The sequence below is a fragment of the Numenius arquata genome, chromosome 7 (assembly GCF_964106895.1).
Source record: "Numenius arquata chromosome 7, bNumArq3.hap1.1, whole genome shotgun sequence".
In the NCBI taxonomy this organism is placed as follows: Eukaryota; Metazoa; Chordata; class Aves; order Charadriiformes; family Scolopacidae; genus Numenius; species Numenius arquata.
This window is the reverse complement of record NC_133582.1, coordinates 2,868,943-2,894,467: the sequence shown is the minus strand read 5'-3', so window position 1 is coordinate 2,894,467 and position 25,525 is coordinate 2,868,943. Positions and strand designations below refer to the sequence as shown.

The 25,525-nt window shown below is 39.1% G+C and overlaps 1 protein-coding gene across 1 annotated transcript in view; it reads left to right on the top strand.

The window, feature by feature from the left end:
• Nucleotides 1–21,652, top strand: part of ELOVL4 (ELOVL fatty acid elongase 4) — a 30,708-nt gene extending 9,056 nt beyond the window's left edge. The window contains exons 2-6 of the mRNA XM_074150841.1: nt 8,553–8,740; nt 11,908–11,988; nt 18,644–18,815; nt 21,065–21,192; nt 21,377–21,652. Coding sequence (XP_074006942.1) covers nt 8,553–8,740; nt 11,908–11,988; nt 18,644–18,815; nt 21,065–21,192; nt 21,377–21,652 — 845 coding nt within the window. The remainder of the gene's footprint in view (nt 1–8,552; nt 8,741–11,907; nt 11,989–18,643; nt 18,816–21,064; nt 21,193–21,376) is intronic.
• The last annotated feature ends 3,873 nt before the right edge of the window (nt 21,653–25,525 follow it).

Here is a 25,525-nt window from a genome sequence, read left to right as displayed (position 1 = left end):
ATGTTCACCTGCAACCCCAAATCACTCAGCAACATCAGTTGTTTATATTTGCTGTGTCGTTCAGCATCAGCATCCTTCCGCTGTGCTAGCACGTTGGGAAGACATAAATCAGTGCTGAACTTAGTGTCCCATGTGTGTGACACATGGCTCTCCACACTGGATAAAGCCTTGCAGAGTTATTATTAAACTGTTATTAATAATCCTTCACATTTTTCCAGGGTGTTAGCTTCTAACTCGGGGAACCCAATAAAAGCGTCTGTGGAGGAGATTTATTCTATGATCATCCCCTTCAGCGTTACAAAACCCTGAATCGCGTTAGATGGGACAATAGTCTAATCTGTTATCGCAACATTGAATGGGCATAAATCCTGTGTTTGCGTTACTGCTTACTGATACCCCTACAACTATTTTCATAGTACCAAACCCCACCACTTTTGTGTGAAGTAATGACATGTGAGCTCTCAGAAATACAGTTTTGGTTAAGACCAGAAAAGTCTGAATAAAAGTTTTGATAAAGAAAACACTGTAGAAGGAAAGCTTGTTGAAGTATGTTTCATGCAGCACTTTTATTTCTTTAGAAATACAGAGACACGGGCTGGTTCTGCAACTAGTTCATAAAATTGCATCCTGTGGGTTGGTTGGGTTTTTTTTCTGTTGTGGTTTTTTTCATGTTTTCTTCATCTGTTTACTCCGTAACTTGTAACATTTAAGGAAGGGCATGCAGGTACCATTGCGCTGGGGATATATCTTGTTTCTGTGATGTTTGAAAAAGTAAGATTTGACAAACAGAAGAATGCTACGTGCCTTGAGGGCTTATTACCTTGCAAATCTTGTGTAAGCTTCAGTGAGGATTATATTTCTGTTATTCCTTGAAGCCGAGTGTTTGCACTGTCCTCACAAATAATTATAGTCAGTGGAGGAGGTAAATGGAAAATAATTTGAACAAGGCAATCTCTTAGACTTGAAAATCCTGAGACTTGATAGTGCATTGATACAGCTCCTGAATGTCATAATAATTCCATTATTATCCTTGTCTTGAAACAAGTGTATCCTGTAATTGCTGTGTACAAAGACAATATGGTATTAGTGATGGGAGTTCCAAGAAGACTAGGATGCTAGTTAGAGTAACGGGAATACTGGTTAAAATACATCTGACCTTTTAACAACAAATTAGGATTAGGCATTCCTGTTACTTTAATGGGAGTTTATGAAACACGTGCATATTACGCAGGTGTTCATTAGCTGCAGGAGATGCTCTTAGCTATGTGGTATTTTGATTTTTACCTTGCTGTGGATAGCTTTAAAGAAGACTAAACAGTCAATTACGAAGCCCTGACATTAAAAACCAAACCACAGCTGGTTATAGGCAGCTCCTGTTAGTCCTTTTGGGTTTGGGACAGGCATGTCTCATTCCTGAGTGCAACAGGATTTGTACAGCTTCATCTGCAAACTCCTAAAATCTGTGGGTTCTGTTGGTTTGTTTTTCAGAGTATACGCTTTCATTATTCATTCTGCTGGAGACTGAATATTTTTATTCTTGCATCTCAGCTCGATGTTTCATAGCTTGTTAAAACAACAATGCTTTGCTGTAAAATTTTGATGTCTCCTGTTCTCAGTCCAAACAAATCAGTTTGTTCTTGGTCAGTTAAAGCTTGAGGATAGACAAAATACTGAACTGAGATATTTGTGTTCATTTTTGAAGATCAAAGTAAGCATGTTTTTTCTGTACTCTTCTGTATTTTTAAAAAAAAAAAATAATTACTTAAATCATTTAATTACATTTTTTGTGCCACGTTTTGGGAACCTTTGCCCGTATAGCACTGTGTGCGTGTCATCCTTAGCTTTACCATTAACATACTCACCTCTTTATTTTCTTGCCAATCGTAACCACCACGGATGCTACGACATTATTGTGATAATCCTTCTGTGAGGGAAAGTGGCAGGGACTTGATTGGTATCGTTAATTTGCCCTGTCAAACAGGTGCAAGGCAGATTTAAATGTTTGTAGAGTATCCAGAGGAGAGCCATGAAAATGATTATTAAGGGATTGGAAAACACGCCTTCAGGTGAATGAAATATGGTGTTTATTTAAATAAATAGTAATAATAAAAAAGCAGCTAGTGAGTGACCTGATAGCTGCTTATAACTACCCAAAATGAGGAGGAAAAAATTGATAAAAGGTGGGTCTGCAGTCTAGCAGAGAAAAGTATCACAAATTGGTTAAAATTTAATCCTAATTCCTTTGGATTTAAGGAGCAAATTTATGGAGTGGGTCCAGTTAACATTTTATAGCTTTTACGTGTTCTCCTGGGTTTCCCTGCCTCTGAAACGACATATCCTATAGTAAAATGGGAAATTCTTCTAAGGAAAGATCTCTTAGCTAAAATGTGCATTAAGGGAAGTTTCACGGTCTTTGTTTTGTAGATTATACTGGATTGCAACGTTCCTGAGTTAGGTACAGGTACCTTTCACCCTGTCAGACTCGGAAATACCCATAGATTCAGAAGGCTGCAGAGACTGCCAAGTGTGATAGATGAGATAAAGGTGAGAAAGAAGCATAAACTGAACATTCCTTGTGTCCCAGTCCTTTTGCTTTCCTGCAGGAACCTGTCTGCACCGTCCCTTCTAAGAGGACACAGACCTTTTTCTGACTGAAACAGGAGTGAGACAACAGTCACGTTATTTTAGTTTGTGTGCTAGCATCAGTCCTCTGTCATAGGATTTCTCATAAAGAAACTTGATAAACTGAGATAATTGAGGATTAGAGTGCAGTATGTGCAATGAATAATCAGTATTAAAGCAGACAAGCTAATTCAAGCACTGGAAACCTCTAAGAGTCATTCATTTTGGGCCCTATAAACTGCTCTACTAAAATTGTAATAAATAAGTGAATAGAAAATTACGTGGCCTCTCAATTTTGACTTTGCAGTGGTTCTTCTCTGGGTCTTCAGTCTCCAGTTGTGCAGCCTTAGTTAGTTGTGTGCTGTTTTAAAGGCTGAGTTTTTAGCTTCAGCTCTTGTACATTCTGAGGTTTTAGTTAGTCAAAGACTGAGCTTTTTTCTTAGAATCTCTACAAACTGGTAACAGTAAACATATTTTCAAGTGATTCTGATGCATTACTCCATTTAGTTTAAAAGGCTGGGGTCTAATCCTGTAGAAGGTTATCTGAGTTTACTTTCAACTGAGCAGTGGTTGTGTAGCCACAGTGGACTTGTTTTCACTTGTAAATATTTACAGGACTGAGCCAGTATTTCTAATACAAATGCAGAAAGAGAAGTATGTTGGATAGAATATTAACCTGTAACCAGGAAGAAGAGGAGGAGAGGGGGGCAGCACCAAAATACTGCAAAGGAGTTTACTGTGAAAGCTTTGTAAACATTTTAAGGTGTGTGGAGTTATGTTTCTCACATGTTTACAAAGTGAAAACACATACCATATAAGAAATATCCTTCAATTAGAGTGTTAGTGGAGCTAACAAGGTGTGTGAAATTCTTAGGTAATTAAAACAGCGTAGTTCATAGAACAGTACTCCAGTTAGATAATACTGGTTTGCCTGCCTTGTATTGTGGAATTAAAATTTCACTCATTTAAGGAAATCTTTCTTAAACTTGAGATTGGGCTTTGAGAGGACTCCTTGTTAAAATAAACAGTGTGATCTGCAGAGAGCTCTCACCGTTTTTAAACAGTCACCATCATTTCTGCAGTGTCTTTAGAAATGTAATTGGACAGATGGATGTGCTGGATTGGCACTGTAAGTGTCTTTGCGCTGAGAATAGTATCAATAGCTATTAATAACTTTGAAAGGCTCTCCAGATAAATTAGTGAGTAGTGACCTTATAGCTAAGGAATACATATGTTGTTAAAGTAAATGTAAAGACTTACTAAGTATCGATTTTTGAATCTAATATGATTGCAGGGAGTTTCAAAAGCCATGTATTTTAGTTATGGAGTATGTTCTGTAACAGTAATATTAAAAGCAGAGATAGTCACCATGGTGCTGTTTCAGCATTTCTCCTGATGAATGTAGGAGCAACTGCGCTATGCGTTTGTTTGCTTCTTTTAAAGCTCATACTTCTTGAGGAAAGAAAAAACAAAATCGATCGTAGGCTCAGTTAATATGCAGGAAATTTAACCACCTAAAATCGTCTCTATTGGAAAGGAAATGCTGAACCACATTTGACAGCAGTATTTGTGTGTTAAAACACTTAACAGTATGTTTCACAGAAGTTTCTTGTGATTTTTAGCTCTGGATCACCATCAGTGCAGTCTTACGGATTGAAATTCATCTTCATTTGCCTTCCATATTTCAATATAGGTTAATTATGTCCTCTTTGGACATTACCGGGTAGGATATTCAGTACTTTTCACTGGTCCTGCTCTTGTTCTTGCTTTGGAGGAAGAAATCAGAGTTTTATGTGCGTATTTCCTGTTAATTGCCCCACGTAAAGAATTAAATCCTGCAAGGGTAAGTGCCTCAGGGCAATTTCAATTATTTTTTTAATATATATAAAATAGATATGTATATTCTTCTATTTCTTGTCTCATCTTTGCAATGTGAAACTTTAAAATTTATATATGCAAAATGACAGGAAAACCTTGTGTACATAAAGATTTCATATTCTTTCCTTATATAACAGTAATTTTCTATCAGGAAGATATTAGCAGATGCCTCATTCTGCTCTGGATTCACCTTTACAGTTGGGAGCAACTCTACATGCTTGTTCTGAAACTTCTCCCACCTTACAAAAAAAGCACTTTACTACATGCTGGGCCTTCACAACAGATTTTACTTGTGATCGAATTAGAATCTGGGTCTTAGGATTTGAAAGACAAGTGCATTAATCCCCTGAAAGATTCAGTCAGTCTCTGTCAATTCTAATCAGGTAAAGGCAATGGTAATTTTGCTTCAGAGCAGTTGGAAGGATTTTTTAATTCTGAGAGCTAGCCTTTTTTTATTTCAAGGTTATTTCATGTTTCAATAATGTACCTATTGCGTGTGAAGTACTGCAGGATTTAATACATTCACGTGTCCCCTTAAGCTATCACAGTTCTCTATAATTTGCAGAAATCGTTTGTGGTCATCAGCACCAGCTAGTAAGTAGGACACAAAATTGTACTGGTTTTGCTAAAAGGGGGTGGAGGGGTGTTGGAATAGCTCGGGAGGTTTGTCACTTTAACAGATGACTTAAGAGAGTGAATTTGTCTTGGTTGGAAAGAGGGTATCTGAAAAGCAGTTTGGAACAAGGGTCTGTATTTAACTGTGTTTTCTGTGTAGAACGCGGCCAAGCAGGCCTGCCTGCTACGCTGAAATTAAACTGTTTTTTTTGGTACCTTCTGTGCAACAAGGAGGGTGCGTGGAGCTGATTTAAAACTGAACAAGTTACTTTGCATTGTCCAGGCGAGATCTTGCGATGAACAAGTTTCTAAATCTAGCACGTTCTGGGATGAATAGTAGCACGGGTTTTGATGCCACAGTATTAGTCAAAAATAATCATATGCAGGGTCTCCTAAACGCCCTTAAAATAAATGCAGGGTGTTCTTAATTAGCACAGTAGGAATTAGAATAAACCTTTGGACTATTGATATGCTTCTGTTTTGGGCAGGATGTACTGAATCACCTACTGTATTCCCTCTCCTACAGGCATTTTGTGTTCAAAGCATAATTAATTGTCATGGAGAAGGTCAGGCCCCCAAAAATCCCAATCACAGATTCCCTGGGCAGTATGTGATGTGCTCTGTATCAGTGAGCTGTGCTTTTCTCGCAAATACGTTTAAGAATTTTCTTGAAATGTGGTGTCTCACCGTCCAAAAACCCTGTGCAGAGGGAAGGTCACGGCCTGAAAGCATGATACAGGTTTGGAAGTGTAATGGCAGCTGCCCAGGTGCTCTTATGTTGTTGTCAGAGTTAATTAAGTACATCTCTTGGTTTTCTCAAGTTCTTCAATCTGTAGTATTTGTGGGAAATGGGTGAAAGAACCATTTACAGCACTGATGAAGCGGGAGGGAAAGCCCACTTGGAGCTGGGCTTTCATAAAAGTTGTCCCTTTGTCTTTCCTTTCACCCTCTGGTGAACCTTTGAAATATAAAAATCTTTGTCTCCTGCCATAAAAAAAGAAATCTGGAATAGGTCATGGTTTCCTATGTTCGGTAGTAGGTGGTAATGTTCAGCTCTGGGGTAAAATTCACATCATCTTCCTTTTTCACGTTTTTTGTGTTGTCACTTCAGCGTTCAGGATACCGTGAAACTCTGGGTTAGAAAACAGAAGACAGAGTCTCTCATGTCCTTGCCTCTTTATAATGCTCGGTGTGAGAAGGCTGGGAAAGCAGCTGGGTCTCTTGCCTCACCTGCTCCCAGCTCTTTGCACACTTCAGTGTCTGAATTGAGATGCGGATTTGGTTAAAGCGTGTCACACAGGCTATTCCCAGAGCTGTCTCTTGATTAAGAAGTGACACCTTTCTTCTTGCTTGGTGGAGTCGACTCTTTGCCCGTTACTCCGTATCAGGTGGATGATGGCGGTTCTCCATTTCTCTTGACTTTTCAATGGTGTTATCTTTTATTTTTAAATTCTGATTGGTAGAGCAATTGCTAAAAGCAAGCAGGACCTGAAGTGTAAAGGAGGCAGCAGTTTAATAACTGCAATGCACTGATGTGATTTCACCATTCTGTGAGGTCTAGAACATGGGGCTTTCCTTTACATCCCAAGACCCTACACTGTACTATAAAGCAATCCTTCTCATGTTTTACAGAGAGTAAATTATATTGTCAGAGAAGTGTCTATTCCAGGGACTTGCTGAAAAGCAAGAGGAAACTGTCTTTTCTTCAGTTTCATTTCACTGCCCGTGTTTCTACAGCCAATCTACCTGAATTTTCATAGAATCACAGACAGCCATTCTATCTGAATTTTTTGTCATCCTCCCTGTACTCCTTGCCCTATCTTGCCCTTGGCTTCTGTTGGTGGCTGTGATCAGCCTTGTTGGAGGTTCCCATGCATTAGGATGACTTCTCTCTTCTGGAATTAACAGCCAGGCCTGTTTCATCTTTTCCACTTCCTTTTAGCCCCCCCAGCATCTTACTTGCAACGTGCAGATCAAATATTGACAAATCAACCAGAAGCAAGAAGAGCCAGTGCGACGCACACTGTCTTTCTGTCGATCACAGTACGTGTTGTTTATTAGAAACAGAGGGTCTCGTGAAATCTGCTCCTAAAATGATGTTCTAATTTACGATCTTAAGGGCAACCAAGGAAATGGGAGAGAAGCGGAGGAGGAGTAATGGCAGCGCTGTTCTGTATTTTCCTCATTGCAACGGAGTTCCTCATTTTGTAGATAAGAAGGGTTTTCTAACTTGCTTGGGATCAGGAATTAATTTATGATATAGAGAGTTTTTTGCTGTCTCTGGGTTCCCATGAAGAAAACGAGTTCTCTGTTGAAACTTCTCCTCTAGGTAAGTTCGTGGGCAACCACACTGCTATTTGTGAGTTTGCCCACAAATGACTGAAGGCAGGTGTTTTAGACATCTGAGCGTCCCAAGGAGCCCTGTGGTGTGATTCCCATCGGAACTCCAACTGGCCTAAACAACTGGAAAATAATCCAATTGGTATCGTAGAGCTGTGCAGTGTCTGAAATACCAAAAGTTATGGAATAATTACCTTTTATTTCTTGCTATAACTAGAGATTAGCCATCCTATGGCGGGGGGGGGGAGGGAAACATGGAGTATGGAGGTGTCTCTGCAATCTCTCCCTTCTCTTCTCTGTAGCAAAGCCATCTTCTAATCCTAGATGTCACTGGTTCATCAGGCTACGAGTGCTTTTTTGATACAGATCCAGAACTTAATATAGCATATTCCGGGCCCTAGAGTATGTGTAACTCTGGATTTTGTGAGTGGCTGAAGGAGACTGTAAATAAAACCTTTGTATCCCATATGGCAGCACAGATTACTCCCACTAGAACCATCCCTTTAAACTCTTTTATTTAGTTGTTTTCCGGTAACGTTGTTAGTATTCTGTCTGAAACATATGAGACTGACCTATAACAAATAGCAAAGGTACTTGGTTAGCATCATACAACCTGTATAACATTAACTGGAGGCTTTTTAGTGCCTAATTTTTAACTAATAAAAGTTATTAATTTCATCAGTATTTTGCCAAATTTGTCTATCTTTCATGCACAAGTATGATACTTTCAGTGGTGTCGAATATTTGATTATGTTGCTGCTGCAGTCACTGTTCATCATAAGCAAAATTGTTTTGGGGGGATTAGAGGGTCGGGTTTGGGCACAAGTGATTCTGTTTGCTTCGCTGTTTTGGGTTGTAGAACCGGGCAGCAGAACTTGCGTGACATAATGAACCTCTGTGTGAGGTAATGTGATATAGTGCGATTTTTAAAACTATTTTATTTAACCTCCCTAGAAAGAATGAGCGTACTGTGTTTCTACTATCTGATGCTGCTGTTTCCAGGAAAAAAGAATACTTAACAAATGCAATGCTTAAAGTGATGATGATATATATTTTGTTGAGACCTTGTTGACTCCTGTTTGCTTCACCCCCCCCAGACAAACGTGTTGATGACTGGCCCTTGATGCAGTCTCCATTTCCAACACTGACAATAAGCACTATTTATCTCCTCACTGTCTGGCTGGGCCCCAAATGGATGAAGACAAGAGAGCCCTTCCAGTTACGTTTCCTGTTGGTTGTTTACAACTTTGGAATGGTTCTACTCAACTTCTTCATTTTCAAAGAGGTGTGTATGCCCTCTTGCAGGAGGGAATTCCTATTTCAGTCTGAGGGTGTCTATGGATTGCAAAATGAAAATGGTCGTACATATTCATGATGTCTGTTGAGGGTGAATGTCACAAACTTCTAAGGCTGAGTTTGCCTTTGATGTGAGTATTTCTGTAGCTGGGTACATTCTGTCTGAGAATAAATGCACTACATGACTCTATAGAGAGAATTTGTGTTAGTGGACAGATTAACTAAAATCTGTAGAGATTTAACACTTGTAACTGATTTTATTTTTTTTTCTTTTTAGTAATCCTAAAGGTTGTCAGAAAGTGTCTTGTTAAAAACTGAGCTGTTCATTGGTGTCTTCAATGCGTTTGTAATTTTTAGAAATTCAGGTGTCCATTGTCTATAGTGAGACAAAGTATCTTGTCTATAAGGTATTTCTTAGAATAAGAATAAAAATTACATTAACTGTATCTTCAAATAAAAAAAAAGGATACAGTCTACTAATATTTGAGTTGCAACATTCTGAGTGTGTTAATTTTAATAAAATTCAGTGTTGCTGCATTTCTGCTTTGTGAGGTTTTCTGTACAGAGGAACTGACTAGTAACAGTGCAGTGGATCAGCTCTTTAGCAGTAGCTAAGTGGGATTACTTAACAGTTTGGTAATCGTTATTCAAGGATAGCTGTCCAGAATATAGCTGATGCTGAGGAGCAGTTTATGCTCCTGTGACTTTGCTCTGAGAGTCTTCTTCGTGGAAGACCTCGGATCATGAATTTGCAAAATCTGTTTCCAGAAGTAAGCAAATAAAAAGCGCAGTTAAAATTACATCATTGCAAAATTATTTTTCTTACTGGTCTGTAATTTGCCAGTGAAGCATTGTGTATCTGATGATGATCTGCATATTGACCCTTCCCCAGAGCTCCTTATAATAAAATCATTAACTGATTTCAGCCTTTTTTTAATACATAGCTCAGTAAAATTTTAGCCATCGCACCTCAGTCGTCATTTTATCTAAATTGTTTCCTTGCACTATTCAACTAAGTAAATAAAATAGTACAGGTACAAGAGAATTTAATGCTGATGCCCACAGGTGGTTGTGGGAGTGGATGAAATCCAGTCATCCTGGCGGGTTAAAACTGAAACTCCTCTGAAATGAATCCTGCAGTGCTTTTGCCATGTCTGTCTTTTTCACTTATTCTTTTAAATTGTTTTATCCGTAAGGTGAATTATACCAGACTTGCGGTCAATTAATTTTCAGACCTATGTTGCTTATAAGATAAGACATGTTTGCCTGGCATTTCCAAATCACTGAACGTACATAAAATTGAACGGGACTGCAAATACACATTTGCTGCAGATAGACTGAAAGCTCATCATTTTAGACAAAGAGGTTCTAGTTTCTTGTTATTTCCAATGGCAGGTTGTTACTCAGGGATATGAAGGCTACGGATACAGCATTTACAGGAAGTGTCTTTTCTTGATCTTAGAGACTGATAGGAGGAAGGTGTTCAAGTTTCAGTTGTTCCCTTTAACCAGGCAACTCCTGCTTCAGTCTACCTAAGTTTACCATACCAGTGTGCCGCTGTTGTAATTTGCATGAGTAATGTAATTGTTATGGACAAAATGATATGGTTTTGGGAATGACTGTAAAGTTTCCAGGTATTGCTGAGAACAGAATTTGAATATGAAATGCCTTTAATGCTATTTAAGTCATCAGTCTGATGGCAAGCTGTATTGTTCACCTGTGATAACTTACATTAAAATGGTAAGTCTATAAAACACTGCTGGGTTGTGTAGTCCGAGAGTCCCATATGTTGAACTCAAGTTCAGTTTCAAATTAGGAGCAAATTTTGCTTAGAACAGGTAGAAGTCCCTGACGTGTAGTCCCTGTTTTGCCACAAAACCTTGAATTTCTTATTCTACTTTGAGGCAGTCTGGTGGAGTCAGTCTCCTGCCTTTTGCCAAGTTAACCTTGGTCAAATTACCCAGTAGGTCACAGCCGAGATTGGTTGGTTTGTGTACAGTGAGGACTAAACTGTGCCCTGCTCGTCTCTGATATTATCAAACGTGCCTGTGTGGGACCACACTGGAGAGCAGTGGTGTTACAGCAGCTGGTAAATGGGCTTGGATGATGTAGTTCAGTTACTTTAGGATCATTTCTGTGGACAGTTCTGTCTTTCACTTCCCTCCTTAAGAAACACGTGCATCAAATAAGTCCAGAGTTTCAAAAAGTTTTGTCTGTTGGTTTTATCTGGATAACACTTGTCTCTGCCTCTGTCTGCACTCCTGGTGCTGTGTACAAGCTGAGATACCAAAGTAAACTCGAGTTCAGTCTAAATGAGATGGAAGTCAGGTCAGCGGTAAGAATAGTCAGTGCCTACCCATGTTTATTTTGGGGATCTTTTTGTATCACCCTTCTTTAATTCACAATTTAAGTCACAATTTACAGGTTACGTCTGCTCCATTACTGTCTTTTTTGATCTTTAACAGGGTGGGATTACAATCTTGGATCATAACGCTTATGAATGCAAGATTAGAAGTATTACTTGACCCATGTACAACTCCAGACAAGTGTTCTTCTTTCCAGGGGGAACTTACTCAAATGTCAAGTCTATCTTCCCCCCCGTTCAGGTTATTGCAAGGTGCTTTGTTTGGAGTGGCCCTGCAGGAGCACTTTGTGTGCTTTAGGCTGATGGCACAAAATGGGGAACTTTTCTTCATCCAGTTTCTCTCAATGTGTTTTATGGGTGCTCAGCTTTGACTCTTCTGGGGTTTTTTTCCTGGATTTTGCTTGGTGTACTGTTTTAAGAATAGTAGGTATTAAAATATTTAAGAATAGTAGGTATTTCTGTCTCTGAAGCTAGAGCCATCATGTTTGAATAGCTTAAGGTCATACTAAAATTCTCACCAGTTTGTACAAGGCTCTAATTATCTGGGCAGATGCATGCAGGGAAAAATGAGTACTTTCTTTTTAATTTACAAGAAAATAAATAGGTACTGTGTAACAACAGGTTGTTAGAACTAAGTATTGGCTTGCTTTAATAATATTCTCAGGACTGATAAGGATATTTTAAATATTTCTGTTCAGGTAAGTTTGAAGTAGCAAGAAATTTGCTGATAATTGTTATGAACATGTTTTATGTAGCATCTTTCCCTTCATGTGTAACTTTAATATTTTCAGCTGTTTTTGTCGTCAAGAGCTCGAGGGTACAGCTATGTCTGCCAGACTGTGGATTATTCAGATAATGTTTATGAAGTTAGGGTGAGTATTTCTTTTTTGTATCTGTATATGAATGTGTGTAATACATAGCACTTACATGATGGTTTAAGTCTTGTCTGAAAACAGTGTTTCCAAAGTCCTGCTGTCAGCCTTGACTGTATCCCGTTATATTCTCACCCGATCGCTTCGGGTTTGGCTACGTTGCACGTAGCAGGTTTAATCAAGTGCATCAGTGTATTTGCATGAACTTTCATCTGACTGCTACAAGTCAGGGTAGTCTTAAAGATACCATCCTTGGCTTCATCTGTGGTTGTACAATCCAGGATAAACTTTGTGTACATACTTTGGTTCCTTGCTGAGGTTTATGATACCAGGGTAACCGCAGTGAAGGTGTAGTGTTCTATCTAGATCAAAGCAAGTGAGATTTGCCAGCATATACTGTGGTTGCGCTTCACTCTTACTGGTGAGGCAACTTTTTGTCTCTTTACCCATGTTTGGCTTCATGAGGGCTTGCTGGCTTCTGGCAAGTGTATTATCAGTACATTTCACTGTAGGAGCTTAGATTTCAAGTGTGTGTTTTTTGGAAAGCATTCAATTTAAAGTCAAAGTGCAGATGCTTGGTAATTTCTGTAACACTGTCGATTAGCTCATGTACTAAACCTTATCTTCCAGCAGAGCTGACACCTGAGAATCTCTCAGCTGTTCTTGCAGGTTTCACCAACAGATTAGAACATGTTCCTGAAAATGTAATTAAAGTGTGTTAGAGTCTGAATACGTTTAATATTTAGAGTACCTTTCAAAAAATGTCTGTCTCCAAGGTAGCTGTTCATGGGTAGTATTAACCAAAAGCTTGTGTGCGTGGCAGGGGAGGTAGTGAGAAGGACAGGTTTGAGTCTTACACCGTATGTATAATGGCTGATATTGCAGAACAACTCAGTGTGTAGATTTTTATTGGCTTATGGTAGTCGCCTTTCACCTTTGCCAATACTGTGCACTCGCTATTTCAGTCACTAAAATACTTCTGTTAATAATTTTGTTTAAAAACAAAACCTAGCCAGGTATGACAAATGCTTAACAAGCTTTTTTTTTTTTTCAATAGATAAGCTAATTAGAATGCCCTTGTACTCAGCTGGATGACACTGAGGACTGGTATGGCATATAGTGAAGGAATTTTTACATTAGCTAAGTACAAGAAGTAATGACTTCTAGTACGCAAAAATTCTGTTTCATAGCCTCAGTTTTAGACGCAATTATTTGTGGGAGGCTGTGGAGAGGCCAGACCTGCTCAAAAGAATTATCTTCTGGTTTGTTCATTATGACAAACAAAGCGTTATTATACAATGAAATAAAGGCAAAATGACCTGCACAATTTATTTATTGCATATGGTAGGTACAGAAAAGAAAGGTTGCTCTAGCAGTATCTACTCTTTGGATTTCCTGACTTTTTAAGTTTTTTTGCAAACTTGTGGATTTGCATGAACTTTATTTCTGAAGTTTTAAGTTGCAAGATGCTGAGTTTGCAACTGAGATGGTTGAGGAAGCAGGGAAAATTGAGTTTTCTCAAGCTGTTGCAGCACCTGTATAGTGTGTTATCAGTCAAGACCCTTATCTTGATCATATCTGGTAGTTCTTTTGAACAACTTCTCAATTTAAGTAGATAAGTCTCAAGTAGAAAACTCCACTTTCCACAAGTGTACTTTGTCTGACTAAAGAGTCTGGGATATGTTCCTGGCCTGCTTTACAGTGTGTCGTGCTCTGCATTTAGAAGGTGTGTTGGTTTTTTTACACTGTAGGACCAAAAAAAAAAAAAACCCCAAGCCTCCTCAAGATTCCTTTCACCATCATTTTTCATAATATAAACCTGCAAAAGCAATTTTAAAATGTAAGTAAATGTGGGCTGCTTCTTGCAGTTTTGAGTTTAGAATTGTTGATTAACAATTAACAATGTTGATTAATTGTTTTTTAAAATTGAACTTTGTAGCACATCTCTCACGCCCTTTCAATAGATCTAGATACTAAATGTCTGGTATCTGTTGGCACTGGGTTTTCTTGGAATAGGAATGCTACACTGCAACAGTAGAATTAATTACAAAGGCAATAACTTTTTTTTTCTAAGAGAATGAGTAAGTCAGTCCTGTATTAGTCAGGTAAAGGAGGCTGGGTCTAACTCAGATGGAAACAGCACCGAGTCCAGAAAACGTTATGGACCATGCTCTGGAAAGCAACAGCTTCATACATGACTTTATTGCAGGGCTCAGAAAGCTGGAACAAATACCGAGAAATGTGAAACTAATTGGATATGGTGGTTTAAATGGCAACACAGAAGCCCTGGTGTGACCTCTGCTTCTATCTTTTTGGGAATGCGTCACTATGATGTTGCCATGCAGTGACCCCCTTTGACCAAAGCTCTTGCTTAATATGAGGGGTCAAGAAGCCATCCTTTGTTCCTCAAGGGAGTACAGAGACGTGGTAAACAATTCCAAAAAAAAGAGTTTGGCTGTCATGGGTACCAGCAAATGTCTTTCCTCTCCAACCCACATCACGTCCCAGTACAGTGTAACACCACCAGCGATCTGTTGCTCGCAGACCTCTTAAGTCAGTTGTAGACTCTTTCTTTTACCAGTTTTGAAGGGGATATTCTTCCATGAATTTGTCTGTACATTTTCTTCAACTTCATCAAGATTCTGGCTTTCACTGACAATTAAGCCTGTAGGTAGTTTACACATAGGATGAAGAAATTGTTGCTTCTACTTACTTTCTGAACCTACCTACGCCTGTTCATCTCATCCAGGCTCCCCTGGCTGTTGTTCTACAAGAGGCAATGGACAACTGGAGCAAGCAGGGGATGGAAATTAGATTCCCCAGTTGCAGAAACATTTGCAGAAATAAACTCTTTTCTCAAGGGCTTATTTTCTGGGTGTACTAGGTAGCCACCTTACTGACTGCTGGCAGGAAGTTGAGAAGTGTGTTTTGTAATTGGTTATATAAAGAAATAAAATGTTCATAGTAGACAAGAAAGAAAAGGGGGAAGAAATCCCCAAGAAGGGATTTTGAAGGAGCTGCAGCTGCATCTTGGAAGAACTTTTTTGGTTATAGCTCAGGAGACAAAATAATAATTGCAAAGGGCTGAGGTGTTAAATCCATGCTTTGTAGTACTCCTTTGGAAGCTCCAATATTTGGACTGAATAATTTCCTAACACTGTCTAACTTAACTACTCGCAGACACTAACATGCCTTACTTTCCCCCTCTGCTTACGTTTGTATGTCCTTGTTCCCCAGGTCAAGGTCCATCTATTTTATTAACATTTCTGAAGAGCTGGGAATTAGAAATCTGGGGCCATGTGAGTGAGTTAGTTCCTAGTTTTAAGTGTGCTGACTGTAATCATAAAGCTGAGCTATGATTTTCTTCTCTATCGTAAACTGCATTGTTTGTATTTATGTCTAGAGCTTGAGTAATTTGTTCTTTTGAGATAAATATAATAATAATTTACTTTAAACTTCTGTGAGAAGGGGACTTGGCTTAACAAAATAGACTTCATGGTCCTGTAAACGAAATTCTATAATTGAAGCAGGGAAAAGAGTTCTCTTTACAAGCCATTTTAATTTTTCATGTTCCTGTTACCTTCTAAGAAGCACCTGTCCCTTCAAACCCCTTAATGGATAAGTGTCTCCAACCTGAAATGAGGAAGGAGGGTGAGGGAACGGAGTCCCACATTAAAACAGCCCCCTGTTCTAACCCCCCAGCAGGCAGAGGTCATGGACCTCTTGTTGTGCCCCTTAATCCTAGGTTGTAATGTGCCATCTGGTCTTTTAACAGACTTAGATCAGTGCATATGAAAATCGCCAGAAAAAGGTGTGGTTGTGACTAGTATTATTCATTTCAGGAATATACTGCATATTTTTTTTTAATGCATATTTTCTCTAAAGCTAAATCTTTCTTTTGTGCTGTGTCCAAAGAAAGGCTACATGTGAAGTCCTAACTAATCATGCTTTGCAGAAGTTTAATAGTAGCCATCACAGACATCACACAAACATCGCTTACATATCGGTGTATTTTTCCACTTTATTTCTGCCCTCTGTCACTGATTGCACGCGTGGCCTCGGGCAAATGACTTAACATCTGCTTCATTTTTTTTCTGCATCTATAAGCTAATGATTAAAACATCTGCATAAGTCATTGGGACCACCGAAATAGATCATCAGTACATTAAACCTCTGAGCTCTGAGAATAAATGATAGTAAAATTTGATGATAAGAAGCAAGTGAAAGAGCTGTCAGGGGAAAAAAAAAAAATCTACAGGAAGACAAAAATCAGCAGGTATAATCCTGCAAAGAAATGGAGGCTATTTTTGTTCTTAAGTGACGGGAAGCATTTTGATCAAAAGTTCAGCTGATTCTGATCCACAGTCTGTAATTGCTGGCTGTGCAAAGCAGGTGGAATTCAAAAGAAGGCAAATGAGGTATGTTAAATGACTTTTCCAGGTGCGTATAGTGAACCTGTGGCATCTTGGGCATAAAACAGAAGCTTTTTGTTGGATTTTTCTCCACTTACATTTTGCTCTATGTCATACAGTAAATTGACTGTTTGCTTATTGGCTGTTTGCCTTATTGTTCCACTGTCTCTTTAACAAAATGCACGTGGGCTTTGTAAGAGATTTTATGGCAGTTTGTTTGTAACTGAGCTATTGATTCTTTAAAAGTTTCTCGGAAGGAAGGACCTCCAAAGTGCTTAAGGATTGTAGTGCTGGCTTCTCGTTTCATGGATACAGTCCATAAAGTGTTTATTGTTAACTCATGAGATGAAAAGATGCTTATCTTAATTTATTTAAGAGATGCAGCTTTAGCAAAGATCTTAGTAAAAGATGCTGGACTGTTATGCTAATCCATGGGTGTGAGACAAAGCCTTGATGTGGGTGTTATTAAACACCTGACTACCTGTCCCAGAGGCAGAACTGGATATTGAGCAATACGTATCTATATACATATCCATAGGTATAGATGGTTCTTGCAGCTTGCCTCTGTGTCTGGGAACTCCAAGATCTGTGGGAGTGACTTTTCTCTCATCAAGCCTCTCTCCGACTTTGACAGATATTAGTATCTTTTTATATAAAATTGAGAAAATCTGCCTTCTCATCCCGAGACCTGAAGTAGGCTAAATCGGGTCCAGGGACTGAGGAGGGTGTTCAGTAATGGATATAGAAGAGTCTGCAGTTTGGCAAGAGTAAGCTGTGCAGTCCCTTTGGGAAGCTGCAGAGTCTGCAATGCAGATCTGCGGCACTCTCCAGCTCCCCTGCTGCTTTTTTTCCTTCTGCTGTAAATCTCTTCTAAAATGTTCACCAGTTCCAATGATGGCTGTGACAAACTTACGCTGAGGAGAGAAGCGTTCCTTTCCCACTGGCTCCGAGAGGTGGAGGAAAACACCGTGCAGGGCTGTAGTATTGCTCTGCGCTGCTCGTTCTCCTGGTTGCCCTTTCTCTCTCTTGCCTAACAGTGCGTGTGTATTTGGGAAGGGAAGCTACCACTGCCTTAACTTTTTCTCTTTGGCCTCCCCAAGGGACTGAGGGGGTGGTGGGGTTATTTCACACCACGTTAAAGTAAGAAGGTCTGATTTGCCATCAGATGAGTCCTGAAAGAGCAGGCGAACTTCTTACAAATAGGTGTGTTGTGACATTTGCCTGCTGTCCTTGCTGCTGGTGCCATTTCCAACTATTTTATTTTTTTTTTTTCCTCCTATGTGAGTCACCATCTGGGATATGTTCTGGTCCCACCCTTGCATAACAAGCTCGATGACTTACGATGCCAGGAACTAGACTTGTTGCTACGCTTTGGGAGCTGGAAGGGAGTCCCCACCACCATACCCCCGTGTCATAGTATTAGCAAATTGCTAGGCAGAGCTTCTGGGCCTTACCTGTTACAACAGTATATTGATTTCAGCAGGAAGCCGTGTTTGTGTTGCATCTTGGGCAAGATTCACTAGGATGGGTGGATTGGAAGCAGAATTTTGGGTGTGTAGCACTTCCCTGTTGGGTAGCTGGCTTATATCTCTGCAGCTCGTGTGTCTCCCTTGGTCTTGTTTCTTCTGTTCCCTGGGTGGCACAGAGCTACTGGGGGAACGCTGCTTTCCAGAGGGGGTTACTGAGAATGAGCTGAGGGGAATATTGCTGGAAGACATCTGAAATCCGTACCGTGCCTCGTTAGTATGAGTGATTTGGTATCTTCCCACCCGTATGCCTGTGGTGCTGAAAGAATTTCATGTAAGGTTTCAGTCTTTGCAACTTCATTTTATCATAATGTTTCTGCCTCGTTGTTCTGACCACATCAAAGTGTTGCCTCATTAGTACGGGAAGCCCTGTGGTAGCCTTCTCCCAGTAAGCTTAGGATAGAGAGTGAGGACACAAACTCCCAATGTTTAACTGGTAAACTGTTCAGAGATGGCAAAGCTTTTAATTATGTTAGCTCTATTCTACAGTTGTGATTTGTGAGCAGTAGATTCAGAATATTTCCATGTCCAGAATAGATGAATGGTGTGTTGGTTTTGTTCTCATACCATTAGATGTTTGACAACTCCACCTCAACATTTCCCAGGACTAGGGGAGAGAAGAGGTGTCCTTCTCTTGCAGCAGATCGGTGGAGAGGACTGTATTCCATTCAGCTTGAAATTACTAAAACTTCCTTGTTGTCTTTTTTTTCATTGCAGATAGCTGCTGCTTTATGGTGGTATTATGTCTCTAAAGGAATTGAATATTTGGATACAGTATTCTTTATCCTGAGGAAGAAATTTAACCAAATTAGTTTCCTTCACGTCTATCACCATTTCACCATGTTCACCTTGTGGTGGATTGGTATTAAGTGGGTTGCAGGTGGACAAGGTGAGTTCCCTTCCTCCCGTACCCTTTTTACTGGACACAAGGGAGAATTATTATTGCTTGGGAGCAATGGAAAAAAGATTTTGTAGACTTAACGTTATAATATACAAGACTGTAAATAACACTGAAGCAGTGCAGTAGCTTTAATATGTACAACTCTTCCTCTGTGGGAAACGTGGGGGAGGAAAAGATAACAGGGCAATAATCTAATGAATTGCAAAACTTTTTTTTTTTTTTTCCTCATGGGCATCAATTGCAAGCCTGAAGTTCTGTCTTCAAAATTATCCTTGTTCTGTATGAAATGGAAAGGTGAACCTGTCTTGCCTAACTTTAATTTTTGCAGATACAGAGAACTGCAAAATTTAATTATGGGCCACAATCTGTGTGAAAATGTAGTGAAGTTAACGGAGCCGTTATTTTGGCATTCTGAGTTGGGGTTTGCTTTCTTTTTTATAAAGAGGCATGTATAAAATTCTGAAACCTTCCCTTGAAGGTGAGCCAATAAATCTATCAATTAACTTTTAAAACCTAGTCATAATGACACAATAATTCATTATCAGCCTTTTTTTTTTTTTTTTTCCCCTTACTTCCTTTCTAAAGCCCCCATCCAAGAGTTTTATTCCATTGTACTTGCCGCATCCTCCCTTGCCTGCGTTGCACCCTTGTTCCTGTTGGTTTGCCTTGTGTCTCTCAAAGTATAAGCACTACAGAGCTGAGGGTTCAGGGGAAAATACGCTGGTTTGTTTGTAAAGTGCTTTATAGGCTTAAAACACTGAAAATAACATGTAGCAAACACTATACCAACCTTAATATTTTGGTTTTTTTTTTTGTCAAACCACACTAATACTTACTGCATGGGGGGTTTATGCTTTCGTTTACTATAGATGTCTTCTGCTGAATAGTTACTTATGTTCAAAAGCAGAAATATTTAAAATGGATATCTTTGACTATCCTTGATTTCTCCCAAGTAATTTGCAGGATGCAGGTACTCAACCAGACATTTCATGATCTCTATTGGCTACTGCACCCACAAAATAAGTTTATTGGAGGCTGGATGCTTACTTGTAGTCTTACTTAGAAATTCCCTGGATATCTCAAAATGCCCTCTCCCTTGTTGTCTTTTCAGACTTTTCATGCCAAATATCAGCAGTTTTCAATACAACAAGTTGCAACTAGTTCCAAATTTGTTTCAAATTTCGGTGGTTTTGCACTACCTCTTAGTTTTTACCCCTGCAAAAGGAAAAGCAGCAGTTGCTCTTCTTCGTTCGTGTAGCACTACTGCAAAAATGGGGATAAATCTGTGTTCTTCTGTTTTCTGGTTGGTAGCACGTTGCCTTCATGGACAGATCCATTATAAACTAGACCCTATCGTAACTCGCTGGGTCTGGAGCACATGGACATCTGAGCTGTTTGATGTCAGCAGCTATTGTCTGTATTGCCCTAATCTTATGCATTACAGCCCTTTTTAGCCTCTCTGGCAGCGTAAGAATACCTAAACAAGATATCATTTATTTCTGTTGAATGGCTGCTAATCTTAGCAGAGCAAAGAGATCTTAATGTACGTGAGAACTGTCATCTTCGTTTCCAACATGGATCATTCTGGAAAGAGCTATACTATAGATTTACACACAGCACTACAGCATTTATACACAGCGTTTTACACAGCATTTAAGAATGCTGGGTATTTTAAGTCATAAATAAGGGAACTAAAGGTTTGCAATTTAGACAAATTCACTTGGGAATGCCCTTAAATGTCTTATAACCACAAGTGAAGTTTTGCTTTGTGTGATTTTTTGGCCTCTTTAATCAGATTTCCACATGAGTTTCTTGACTTCTTGCTGAGAAGTGAGCCTTGTACATTTAAATATAGTTTAAAAGATTAAAATTCAGGACCTGATACTTTACATTGTCAGACACCGCTGCTTACAATCCTTCAACAAAACTATTGCACTTGTACCACAATAACTAACGTGGAATCCGTGTGATTTATGTCTGTTCAACAAAAATCTTACGAAAAGCTTTTGCATAATTAGTTCCAGGGAAGGTGTGACATACTACTTGCACGAACAGCTGTTTATGTCAGCACATGTTGGCAGTCAGGTCTATACTATACTATCAGATATTTCAAACACGGAAGCCTGGTATGTCCTGGGCTTTATAATTTTTACTATCACATGAAAAAAAATACTAGAAAAGACTTCTTTCTTTTTTTCAAAATTACGTGACAATCTTCCCTTTCTGTTCCTGGACAGCTTTTTTTGGAGCTCAGATGAATGCGTTTATTCATGTCATTATGTACATGTATTATGGATTAGCTGCCTGTGGCCCCAAATTTCAGAAATACCTGTGGTGGAAACGATACTTGACCATATTGCAATTGGTAAGTAAAATTTCTCCCTTTATCTCGGAAGGCATTGCCGCTGAGTAGACTTCCATTGCAGAGTTTCCCTACCGCTTCCCAATTTAGCAGTCTTCATAACTTAATGCATCGATATACATTTGTGCCATCAGACCTACGGAATATATCCAGACCTTTTTGATTCTATTTTTTTTTTGTCTTTCAGGTGCAGTTCCATGTGACTATTGGCCACACAGCCTTGTCTATTTATATCGATTGTCCTTTCCCTAAATGGATGCACTGGGGTGTCATTTTCTATGCTGTCACCTTCATTTTCTTGTTTGGTAACTTCTACTATCGGACATATAAGCTGCCCAAGGAACCCGTAAAGAATGGCAAAATAGCAAATGGTGCTGTTGCAAACGGAGTAAGCAAACCAGAAAATAATGCAGTGGTGGAAAATGGAAAAAAGCAGAAAAAGGGAAAAGCAAAAGGAGAGTAACTTGATCCAGGCCTTAACCGTTGTTGGCAGTGAGGAACCTCCAGTTTGGTTTATAAAAGGAAGAATAAAAACCACTATCTGTACCAATTAACCTTAGGTTACTGAAGAGCTAGAACACAGGTATTTTCATTATTTATGAAGATTGTTTTAAGAACAACACTAAAGTTGAATTTCTATTGTAATTATGTAATTATCATGCATATGGTCTCTGTGTAAACTTGTAGACTGCTGGTGTTGGTGAATGTAAGGAAGAATTGCAGCTGATCCCATGTTTAGCAGTCCAAAAGTTAATACTACCATTGATACAGGCAGTTTTGTTGGCACCCACATTTCTTTGGGCAAGGGAGGGGAAGGAAGTAGCATTTGGATACTTGTGTTTTCTTTCCAGAAAATTATTAAATTTCAATTTATGGTGTATTATCTAATCAGAATGCGCAACTTTTCTTGTCCTCCTTGGAGAGTATCTTCAGACACATTATGTTTATGTGCTGTCAGAACAGTGTTTGACTTTTCAGACGTTACTTGATTTAACTGAGTGTCTGTTACTTTTTTTTTTTTTTTTTTCCTTGTGTGGAAATATACCTACCTCTTCATCTGCTGAAAAGAATATTGAGCATTAAATAACTGGTTTCTGAAATATTGAGTCCTCTAATATAAATATCCGTTAACACTTATTCAGGAGAAAATACGATTTCCTGTGGGAGTAAAAGTTATCTTTTGGGTCAAGTCCTCAATAACCTTTTTCAGTGTAAACTTAAATTTTGGAGTGGTACTTTTAGTACGGCTAAGTGAAGAAAACATTTTAAGAATGTATAAATATGAAACAATATGTTGTTTGAAGCAAGCAGCGAAAGCAGGCCTGCTGCTCAGTGTCGGTGACCTGCATTAAACCTATGGTGCTGACTGGTACTGCAAATGCTGAGATAATATTATGGTGGAAAGAAAACAACAGTATGTAATTCCATTTCGAAATGCTGTGTTTATGGGTAGTCATGCTCGCTATAAGACACTCACTTTATTGGGAGAGAGAATTCGGTTAAAAAGTACGAAATACAGCAAACGTAAAATGTTGAAAATGCTGCTCCTGCTTGATACTCGTCAAAGCTCTTCGTTAGGCACTTGCAGACAAAGGATTGCTAAAGTCAGGCCACCGTTTTAATGTGAATGTCCAAGATGGGCTTCTGAAAGTCTATTCCCAAAATATTCTTGGCTTTTTTCAACCTAATTGACAAAGTGATTCCGCTAATCATTTTTTTGTCAAAACTGCTAAAATAAGTAGGAGCCTTTTAGGTGGCTTTTCATCTTACGTGGTACGTCAATGAACTTTTTACTGCTCCTTTTGTGAAGAAAACATTTGTAAGGAGTTATTCTCCTTCCAAATAACGTGATTCCTGAGAGAGATGTTTCGAGGGGCTCAGCATGCAAGGAGTATAAGACAGGGGGAATTGGAAACCACATCCTGAACTCCCAGGTTCCTTGCTCATCATTGCAAGAGCTGGATTATTGCTGTCAAAGCGCATTCCTCCCAGCTCTGGCCAAAAGCATAGTCATCATTAGTGACAAACTTGCATCTGGCAACTGTGAAGCCATTGTTGAAGGAAAAAAGTGCATGGAGCTGTAGGTGTAAAGTGTGACACATTTAATAATGTTTGCATCTCCATTATCCATTTGTCTGTTTAGAATATGCAAACAGGTCACATCTTCTGTGTCTCAGGTTTGTCTCTTGTCTTTGTACTGAAAACCATCTGAACGCAAAAAACAGGTCCTAGGAAAAAAAAAAAGGGTTGGACATAGTCTGTTGTATTCAGAAAAAAATTCCTAATGCCAGCGTTGATTCAGCTGGAAGGTAGTTCATCCGTAATCTTGACCACTGTGGATTTTATGGCAGAACATAGGATGGTGGAAGAACGTCTCTGCTGAGCTGTAATGCATGTGCCCATTAAGTTTCCTGTCTGCTGTGTCTTGTGCTTCTTCCAGCCTTTGTACCGATGCTTTTTTGCATAACTGTGTGTTTCTGTAGTGTGACACGGGGAAGAGGGATAGATACCCTTCCTCCTTGGACAAATGCCACCACCCTTAACCAAGCTGAAATGCTGGCTGACTGGGCAACTTTGGAGTGGCTAAAGGAGCAAATAACCTCAAAGGAAACTAGATTTACAGCACACCCACTACCCCCAGGGTGTGAATACACTTACCCTACCATAAATTCAAGGTAACTTACCCCACTTGGATTAAAGGGTAGCTTCTTTTTATTTGGGATGTGGGCAGCCAACTTGGAAATCTGTGTCATTCCTTGTATTGCGTTAAATAGGTTGTTTGCTCTGTCTGTCTTTCGGTAAACCAGATCAAATAAACTGATACTTTTCATGTGATCTGGCTCTGAAAGAGCATCCTGAGAAATATCCCAGGACAGGTTCAATGGTGTCTTTGCTACACTCTGTAAAGAAAGAAGTATGTCTTGCATGTTGGCAAATATTTAAATAACTGAAAGTCAAATCTTCTCTCCCCTCCTCATGCATGGAAGCTGCTTTAGGTTGGTGTCGTGGTTTGAGCCAGACTGGCCGATGACCTCAAACCAGGACACAGTTGATAACAACTTGAACCTTATTGGCAGAATTTGAGTAGAATCCAACCCTCAGACACTGGAGCACTTGGTAACTTTTAAGAAAGAATGACACAACACATTGTGAGAATTCACGCGTATATACACATCGTGGTGTCTGCCCTGTGGGCAAAACCAGTTTGAGAGATTGGCATTTCATGTTAAAAAAACCAAAACCCAAGTATTAAATTGCTGGAACACTGCTGTTTTGAGTCCATCTTCTGCAATATGGCTTTCCAAGTTCTATTTATGATATATTTGATTGTTCGTGTGATTTGAGTCCCATTATGATCTTGAATATAATGGCCTTATTAAACGTGCATTTTAGTAGGCATGGGCTTGAGTGCAGTACTTCTGTTTCTGACCATGCAGCCAGACTCACAGAATACAGGGCTGAGCTCGTACAGCTTTTGCTTTTTCAGAATTTGAGGCAATGATGCACATGTGAGATAGTGCCAGATTCATTAAAGTCATTGAGTCCAAGGCACCACAGAATTTTGCCATGAACGTAATAGAATATGTGTATAAACACACGTGTTTGCTATACACAGAACTGAAATTTAAATTATAAAGTCTACTTTGCATGGTATTTTTTTTAATTTTAATTTTTTTTCTAAGTGCTTCCAATTTATTTAAAAGTGAAATTCAAACCATTTGGAACTTTTTTTTTTTTTGCCAATGGAAAATACTCTTTTGCTAACAGTTCTGAAGCTCTTGGACCAGAGTCTCATCATTATTTGATGCCATATAAGTGATACCACTTAATTTAGCTTCATCTCTAGCAATGACAGTTGTTGGACTCTTTTAGCACTTTGTCAGTGTAAAATAAATACAGATTACCTATATGTGTGTGTATATGTACATGTACACATACATAGTGTATGCGTGTGTATATATAGGGGTTCTTAGCAGGTTCTTTCAATATGTGAAGTAAATTATATTTCTTTAATGTGAAGTTGGCAGGAGCTAATAGAGCAGTTCCTACAGCTCGAGCAGTAAAATGAAGCAGTTTCCATTGATCCATAGATCCAGGCTTGCAGACGTAAATACTATTTTGTCAGTCGTTTTAGACATAGGATGGCAGACAAGCCAGAGCCATTCCTCCCAGGGTAATAAATATCTTGAGGCATCAGTTGTAGATTCCGAGGGGAGGGACCTCAACTTGGAGGAGCTGAGGAATCATGCTGTTTTATAGCAGGGATCATTTTTGGAAAGAATACGAGTAATTTGCTCCAGGTAAGTCTTTGAAGTCATTGCCATCAAATTCTCTG